The 8,921-nt window shown below is 44.6% G+C and overlaps 2 protein-coding genes across 3 annotated transcripts; one reads left to right on the top strand and one right to left on the bottom strand.

The window, feature by feature from the left end:
- Window positions 1-122: 122 nt before the first annotated feature.
- Window positions 123-2,028, top strand: LOC125530271 (protein LYK5-like; the record flags this gene model as incomplete). Its single annotated transcript, XM_048694660.1, is given in 1 exon segment — window positions 123-2,028. A coding segment is annotated over 1 exon segment (1,479 nt). The 3' UTR covers window positions 1,699-2,028.
- A 4,865-nt stretch (window positions 2,029-6,893) lies between these two features.
- LOC125530272 (ankyrin repeat-containing protein At2g01680-like) lies at window positions 6,894-8,892 on the bottom strand. Of its 2 annotated transcripts, XM_048694662.1 has the most exons (3): window positions 7,989-8,882; window positions 7,756-7,884; window positions 7,230-7,663 (listed from the first exon to the last, which is right to left on the bottom strand). In XM_048694662.1, exons 1-3 carry the CDS (start codon window positions 8,304-8,306, stop codon window positions 7,655-7,657), a joined length of 456 nt encoding a protein of 151 aa, XP_048550619.1. In that variant the 5' UTR covers window positions 8,307-8,882; the 3' UTR covers window positions 7,230-7,654. The 2 variants fall into 2 exon arrangements, with proteins under 2 accessions (XP_048550618.1, XP_048550619.1); XM_048694661.1 differs by having other exon boundaries at window positions 6,894-7,884; window positions 7,989-8,892.
- Window positions 8,893-8,921: the final 29 nt, after the last annotated feature.

Raw genomic sequence — 8,921 nt, forward strand, 5'->3', positions numbered from 1 at the left:
CCATGTAGGCCAAGGCGCACCCCCTACAGCCCATGTGGCCCCCCGGGACAGGTGGCCCCACCCGATGGGCCCCCCCCCCCCCCCCCCCCCCCCCCGGCCGCCGCGCGGGCCGCGGGCCGCTCCCAGCACGACGCCGCCTACGCCGTCCAGTTCGTCGACGAGACCTACTTCTCCATCGCCGACGACACGTACCAGGGGCTCTCCACCTGCCAGGCGCTCATGGCCCAGAACCCCGTGCGCGACAGCGACATCCACCCCGGCGTCGCGCTCACCGTGCCGCTCCGCTGCGCGTGCCCGTCCGCCGCGCAGGCCGCGGCCGGGGTGAGGTACCTCGTCACCTACGTCCTTGACTGGGACGACAACGCGTTCACCGTCGCTCAGCGCTTCGGCGCGGACTACCAGGCCCTGCTTCATGCCAACGGCATCACCGACGACACCACCGTGTACCCGTTCACCACCATGCTCGTTCCGCTCAAGGACCCGCCCACGTCTCAAATACCGGTAGTCTTGCCGGCGCCTCCGGCAGCGCCACCAGCACCGGCATCTGATTTGGTCCCGACGGCCAGTTCCAGTGAATCCAGCCGGTGGTGGATCACCGTCGGCGTTGGTGCTGGATGCAGCGCTCTTGCTTTGGGTGCCGTGCTTGCTCTCTTCTTGCTATGGCGTCGGTGCTGCCGACACGGCGACCGAAACACGAAGACCGCCCCATGGCAGGCTCCGGCGAAGGGAGCTTTGATGTGGCCGACGGTGGAGGCAGTGGACGTGCGCGAGGCGGTGTGGTCGCTGACCGTGCACGACTACGGGGATCTAGAGAGGGCGACATCAGGTTTCTCGGAGGAGCAGCGTCTCGGGAACTCGTCGGTCTACCGCGCGGTGATCAACGGCGGCGCCGCGGCCGTGAAGCGCGTGCCCGGTGACGACATGGGCGCTGAGACCGAGGTTAGCGTCCTGGGGCGCCCCAACCACTCGAGCCTCATCTGCCTGTCGGGCCTCTGCATGCACGGCGGCAACACGTACATGGTGTTGGAGTTCGCCGAGAACGGTGCGCTCAGCGACTGGCTGCGCTTCAACGGCGGCGAGGTGCTCGGATGGAGCCAGCGCGTGCAGGTGGCGCTGGACGTGGCAGGCGGGCTCAACTACCTGCATAACTACACCGACCCTCCCTACGTGCACAGGAACCTCAAGAGCAGCAACATCCTCCTCGACGCGTGCTTCCGCGCCAAGCTCTCAAACTTCGGCCTCGCGCGCGCGATCACCGTCGACGCCGACGACGATGACATCGGCCTGTGGATGACCCGGAACGTGGTGGGCACGCAGGGTTACCTAGCGCCCGAGTACCTGGAGCACGGGCTGATCGGCCCCCAGCTCGACGTGTTCGCGTTCGGCGTCGTCCTGCTTGAGCTCTTGTCAGGGAAGGAGGCGGCGGTGGCACCGGACAACGACGGGAAGGTGGTGCTGCTTTGGGAGGAGGCGGAAGGGCTGGGCCGGCTGGGAGACGGCGACAGCGCCAAGGACGACCTGCTGGACAGGGTGACGGCGTTCATCGACGGCCGGCTGGGCGGGCAGTACCCGTTGGATGTGGCGGTCGCCATGCTCGCGTTGGCGTTGAGGTGCGTGGCTCGGGAGCCCCGGGCGCGGCCGCCCATGGCCAAGGTGCTCCTTTCGCTGTCGGGGATGTACAGTACAATTGGACCCTGAGGCCACCGGATCTCCACCTACTGTCCTGCTCGGGAACAATAAGTCCACATTAGTAGCGCATATTACAGAGCAGGTCACCGTCGGCGTACGCATCCTATAGACTTGTGTTGCTAGCACCAACATCAATCAAATAAAACAAACGTCCACAGGTGTGTCTAAAACTCAGTCTCAAATGAGAGACGTCACAGTAGTTGTTTTGCTGCTAGCGGCACCTAGATGCTGCGAACGGCCATGAAAAATGTTGCGACAGTTTTGCATGCAATGATAACTGATGCTGCAACTGGTGTGAGTAAATCCATCCATCAATAAAAAAAGAGAAAAGTATGTTTTTGGTCCCTCAAGTTCCCACAAAGTATAAACTTGATCCCTCAATATTTTTTGGTATACATTTGGTCCCTCAAGTCTTAAAACCGGATAAGTTTGGTCCTAAACCAGATTTTGAGCACGTTGACCGGTTTTGACCGCCACAAAACCGCATGGTGAACGGTAAATTCAAAAAAGAAACATTAAAAAAATCTGAAAGAGCTCCTCGAGTGTCAAAAGAGCACGAAAAGTTGGTCGCACCTTGCGCATGTAAGCATATTGAATCCCCAAAAAATTCAGATTTTTGTAATGTTTTTTTTTGCAAATTTACCGTTCACCATGCGGTTTTGTGGAAGTCAAACCCAGTCAATGTGATCAAAATCTGGTTTAGGACCAAACTTATCCGGTTTTAAGACTTGAGGGACCAAATGTATACCAAAAAATCTTGAGGGACCAAGTCTATACTTAGTGAGAACTTGAGGGACCAAAAACATACTTTTTTGTCTCATGTGCACTTATGAGGTTTAACCATAGGGAATGACGAGCTGTGCCAAATAAGGAGACTTATCTGCCGCTATAGCTGTCATAGTTAGGATAGCAGTACAAAGTGCAATAGCTAGCGGTAGTAGCTAGGACAGCGGCACAAAGTGCAATAGCTAGCAATTTAAATCGTTGGTCTCGACACAGAAGTGCGTTAAGACATGGGATCAGTGCTGCTCTAGTTAGCAAGGCGTGCTAAAGGTGATCTATTCTGGAATAAGACCAAACTGGTTGCTGATATCCTAGTATGCAAGAGCTCTACCACGTCTCTAGAAAAAAAAACATCTATGTAAATTACATGCACTCCTTCAAATATTTATAAGATTGACACCATATTAAATTGGTCTGAAAAACTTGCATGTAAATTTCAATCTTGTTTTGACATTTGCAAGGTTGCGAGAGATAGATTTTACAAGGCTCGGTAAACAAACATAGTCCGTTTTTTTTCTCACCCGAACAGCCACCCTCACACTAAGCGAGAACAAATGTATAAACATGCAACAACAGCTAGGAATGACTAAGACGTGCATTCTGACATCAGAAGTAGCTGAATATGTGAGAGGAGCTAAGGCTGCCCGGTTGCAATGTCCCAAAGATGTAAATTATAAAAGCAGTAGATGTGGATCATGGTAGTGATTGCTCAAGCTCTTCGTTCAGCAGCCAGAGCCCTATCTAACTCGCCAACTTCTCTCTACTAATCCTATACGAAAGACCTTACTGCGGTTGGATTGCATGATCCCAACGTCTCCTAATCCTACAATCTACTATAGTACAATGATTTCACCAGAGCAACTGCCAAACTGTGGTGGGACGATCGTATAAGTACACTCTCAGCTGGCAATACCGTGAGAACTAGTGAACATATAGAACGTGTGATGACACCATGAAGCACTATTTTCTCCTCCAACAACTCAAGAGTGCAGTTATAAGTTGATCCGGCCTCTCACCAACTAACTCCGCTCCCGCAAAACTGTTCAGATCAAGAAGTAAATGCTAACATTTGAGGGCAAGTGCACAAATACTTCAAGATTGCAAAGGCCATTATTTCCCCTCATTCTAATCTCGTCAAAAGATATTTCAGTGGTCCTCTGTTTATCGTAGTCCATGACTTCTTCACCAGATACTTTCAGCATACATTCACCCAATGAATCTTCAATCTTGACCTGCTTCTATATATGACTTGTGTCTTCCAATGTGTGTCTCTCATAGGTGCTCATCTTCAAGATTATATCTACATAGCTGAATACATTAATACTTAAATAACATCGCACCGTAGCAAAAATGAAAGGATGACACTTCTTCTTTGTTCATTGGTCACCATATGAATCTTAAACTACTCTAGCATCTATTTAAAAAAGGATATTAACTATCCTATAATGAAACCATTAGATCCTTTCCCATGAGTAAATCCTCTCACCACTCTTTGAAGCCGTCTTGTGGTCTCGCTCAAGGTTTTAGATCACGTTTTTGCGGCTTCGTGATGTAGTTCGAGCTATGGCTATGTCAGCTACTGTGAGCTATCACGGTAACTATTTACAATACGATTTTAAAAGTACAAAAATAAAAGTAAATGCCTAACAGAATATCACCCGCCATGGAAGGACTAAATTCAATCCATCCATCAACTAATTGACGGATGAATAGATGATTTATTTTATTGTTTGGCTGGGACATCGTGAGTGTTGGTCAGAGTCATCATGATGTAGTCACCGGCCAACCAAGCTCCAAGATAAAGTACCGACCTAGTCTATTATGGTTTCTATTTTTCCATGTTATTTACTTATACATGGCCGTTTTGGGGTAACTTACCCAATTATTACAGGTTTTTTTTGTCTCATGTGCACTTACGAGGTTTAACCATAGCTAATGACGAGCTATGCCAAATAAGGAGACTATCTCTGGAAGTGTTCTTCCACTCCCGAGCTCAAATGAGCTCGGGCTAACAGTAAAACTGAAAGAAAATAAAAAAATAAAAAAATCTGAACTTTTTTTGTGGTAACCTTTGACAAAACTTTTCTATGCTTGAAAATTTTCATCACGAAATGACATTCATGCAAGTCATGGAAAAAAAACAATACTCCAAAATGCAAAATGCTTTCAAAAAAAAGCATTTTTGGAGTATTGATTTTTTTTTTTGCCATGACTTCCAGGAATGTTCATTCATGATGAATTTTGGCAAGCACATAGAAAATTTGTCAAAGGTTGTCACAAAAGAAATCAGAATTGTTTGTTCTATTTTCCCAATTTTATTGTTCACCGGGAGCATTTGAGCTCAGGTGCAAATACTCCAGGTCGACTATCTCCTACTATAGTTGTACAATGTGCAATAGCTCACGGCCGTAGGTAGGATAGCATTACAAAGTGCAATAGTTAGCAATTTAAATCGTGGGTCTCTACACAGAAGTGTGTTAACACATGGGATCGGTGCTGCTCACTTAGCCAGGCGTGCTAAAGGTCATCTATTCTGGAATAAGACCAAATTATATGAAACTACCATGTCTCTGAAACTATTACATGATCTCCTTCAAATATTTATAAGAGTTAAAAAAAATATTGACACCATATTAAATTCTTTGAATCTTCCATGTGATTATTAATCTTGTTTTAATATTTGCAAGGTTGCCAGAGATAGATTGTACAAGGCTCAATAAACAAACATAATCCGATTTTCTCTCTCACCAGAATAGCCAATCCCACTGAGCGAAAATAAAGGTATTAACATGCATCAACAGCTAGGAATGATAGAGATATTCAATCTGACAGCTGAATTAACTGAATACGTGAGAGGAGCTAAGGATGCTCGGTTGCAATGTCCCAAATATGAAAATTGTAAAAGCAATAGATGTGTGGATCATGGGAGGGATTGCTCAAGCTCTTCGCCCAGCAGACAGAGCCCTGTCCAATTCGCCAACTTGTTTCTACTAATTCTTTACCAGAGTGCATGATCCCAACGTCTCCTAATCCTACAATCTACGACAGTACAATGATTTCACCAGAGCAAGTGCCAAACTGTGGCGGGACGATCGTATAAGTACACTCTCAACTGGAAATAACGTGACAACTAGTGAATATATAGAACGTGTGATGATACCATGAAGCACTATTTTCTCCTCCAACAACTCAAGAGTGCAGTCATAAGTTGATCTGGCCTCTCACCAACTAACTCCGCTCTCGCAAAACTGTTCAGATCAAGAAGTAAATGCGAACATTGGAGGGCAAGTACACAAATGTTTCAGGCTTGCAAAGGCCATTATTTCTTCTCATTCTAATCTCGTCAAGAGACATTTTCAGTGGTCTTACTTTTTATCATAGCCCATGACTGCTTCACAAGATACTTTCAGCGTACAATCAACTAGTTAATCTTCAATCTTAACATGCTTCTGTATATGATTTGTGTCCTCCCACGTGCGTCTCTCGTAGGTGCTCATCTTCAAGATTATATCTACATAGCTGGATATATGGATACTTAAATAGATTCCCACTGCATCATCTTACCAAAGTGGAAAAAGGAAAGGATGATACTGTTTCTTCGTTCATTGGCCAGCATACAAATCTTAAACTATTCTGGTATATCATCTATCTAGAACAAGAATATTTAACTATCCTATAGTGAAACCGTCGACAACATCAAGTAAATTTGCCAGCTCCTGTGATGAACTTCCATCTTCGCAATGTCATGTGTTAATTTTCTATTGACACTTACTTTAGAAACACGGTATTGCACACATTACCAAAACGGGGGGCACACTCTAATTTGTGAGACAAACAATCAAATACGAGCATGATGAAGTTTCTTGTTCACATATCGGATACCACTGAAGCAACTAACCATGCTATCTGCACTAGGTAACATAAACATGACAAGTGATGCACATGCAATTTCCTACAAGGAGTGCTATGACTTATGTGATGTTGTGGAGCGCTCGCTTTCACTTCATTTCTCTCTCATGCCACCTATTAGGATGGCATTCACGACTAATGAATTGCAACGACCATATTCAAGAAACAACTTTGCCCTGACTGAACTTAACCATGTTTGTTACATGCTTAAAAAACCATCATGCATCCTTTCTCATCAATATGGTGCATAAACCTTCTAGCGCAACATTAGGCAATAATTGTGTAAAGTTATGTCCTACAAAAGCCACTGATAAATCATTGGATATTCTCATGAAACTTCATCTACGAGAACAACCAATTCCCAAATCCATCATAATAATTTCATTAAGGTAGCAAAGCAGTGTGCTGACACTTCAGAGGCAAGTACCAGAAGAATAGTCCTGTAATACATTTACCCACCGTAGCTAGGTCAGAAAGATATTTGCGCGTGGATTTGGCTTCCTACACTCAGTTTTACATACAAAAATACGAGATATACACAGAAAATCAAAACCAATTGCACATTTCAAAGAAGTTGTATATAGCACTGGAAATCAGTGTTTACATGATGATGAGCACAAACTCTTGAACATAAAGGTACATCAGGACACAACACTTAAAAATAATTAAATATTCTTATAAGAAAAGCACAGTAAATCCTAAATACCCAACGGTCAGGCGAAAACACCTTGACCGAAAAATTCTCCATTTGATGCATCTTCAAGTAGTCATGGGTGCTAATAGTTTGTATCAGCAGTTCCATTTATAAGCCTAGTTCCTTATATATGTGGCCCAAACAAATATGAATATGATGGGCCAAAATTCCATCAGCAGGTTGCAAAGGATTTTTGTTGCTAATATTACCAATGTGCGAATTAGCCCAATTCGAGTACATAATGATCGTGCCAGAAGAACCCACTTTACCAAAAATTCAATTTTGTTGCATAGAACAACAAAGGGGATAATGACACAGATAGTGACAGCAGACTTATGAGCAACTGGCGCTAGCACCATGTATAAGCCTAGTGCAAAAGCTGCTGTGAAACATGTGACTGATGTTGCTCCAAAATACAAGGCTACGAGTAAGAAAATTTTGCGACTGTGTGAGTAGTATCCAGAATATATGAGACCTACTATAGCCATCGCAGACAAGATGAAAGAGAGTGTGCTCGCTATTATGAATGCATCAAAAGCATAACTCCCAGAAAGTGTAGGCGTGCCTCCATTGGTATGCTCATCGGCTCTGTAACCTCCAGGAAGGGCAAAAGTAGCACCAAACGTCATAGTTGCAATTAGCACTACAGCAATACACAATGTTTGTGTTGAATCTTTCACCTTTGCTAATTCTTCTTTTTCATAATGTTTTAGCTGGTCATTGTAGTTTTCTTCAAAGTGATCCCGGCGACAGCCACCACTCCTAGCACTAACGACTTTAAGTGCAAAGTGTATCCTGGCTTCACTGTTCTGCAAAAAGAAAGAGAAATAGGTGAAGCCAAACCACACAAATCTCCATTGATTTCTTTCGCATCAAGGGCAGTGCTTAAAAATAAACTGGTAGAGTACATTACCTGATCATCAAAAAATCCTGAGGGGATCTTATACTGTGACATATCTAGAGCAGTTTGCCGTTTCTTATTTGGTAAGTTTAAACGTATTTGCCGATTACCTAACAAAGCACAAAACATTGGAAGACTCCCTGTCTGGATAGCTAGGTGTAGTGCAGTGTTTCCATCATTATCCTGCATATTCAGAATCGATGAGAGCGATCGATTTCTGCAAACAAAACTGACTATCCTGACTTTCTTTTTCTCAGCAGCTACATGAAGGAATGTCCTTCCCATGCTGTCGCGCAAACCGGCGCTGGTTGGGGACTTGTTAAGAAACATGATGATTGTCCCTCTTTCACCAACAGAGGCAGCAACATGTATTGGAAATAATCCATTGTGGTCTGATTGATACAATGCAGCTGAGTTAGCTTCCAATACTTGGCAGCATACACTTCCTTGGAGACTTTGCCCTAACAGAGCTGCAGCAAAATGGAGAGGTGTACTCCCGCTTTCATCTGTTTGTGTAATGAGATCACTGTTCCATTCCAAGACCTTTTTAGTAAGCTCTGCAAATAGATATTTCTTTCAAGTTAATCAAGGTGAGAACAACAACTACTATCTAGACGACACTAAATTATAATCGGCAAGCTAAATAAAAATATCAATATCGTCTCAATAGTCTTTCATAGGGTAACCTCATTGTATATATATCGAATCTTGTCAGCTATCCATGGACACTTATTATATACTGAAATACCAAATTAGATATAGACTCATTCCACTGTGTTACCAAGTTTTGTAATCTACATAAACCCCACATCTTGCACATTTGATTAATTAGACCAAAGTATGGAATTGTACACCAAGTAAGGATGTAGCGCAGTCAGGTGCATGCGCGCTTATTAGCGTAAGTAAAACACTATAAAGAGGGGCACAAAATACAACGGAAAGAGT

This window comes from Triticum urartu, unplaced genomic scaffold (genome assembly GCF_003073215.2).
Source record: "Triticum urartu cultivar G1812 unplaced genomic scaffold, Tu2.1 TuUngrouped_contig_6193, whole genome shotgun sequence".
NCBI classification, from domain to species: Eukaryota; Viridiplantae; Streptophyta; class Magnoliopsida; order Poales; family Poaceae; genus Triticum; species Triticum urartu.

Excerpts from the sequence above, each read along its gene's own strand:
- LOC125530272 (XM_048694661.1), bottom strand. The coding sequence starts at position 8,306 with ATGTTTCTTAACAAGTCCCCAACCAGCGCCGGTTTGCGCGACAGCATG. Across the intron at positions 7,885-7,988 it reads CAGGATTTTTTGATGATCAG|AACAGTGAAGCCAGGATACA; the intron begins GTAATGTACTCT and ends TTCTTTTTGCAG.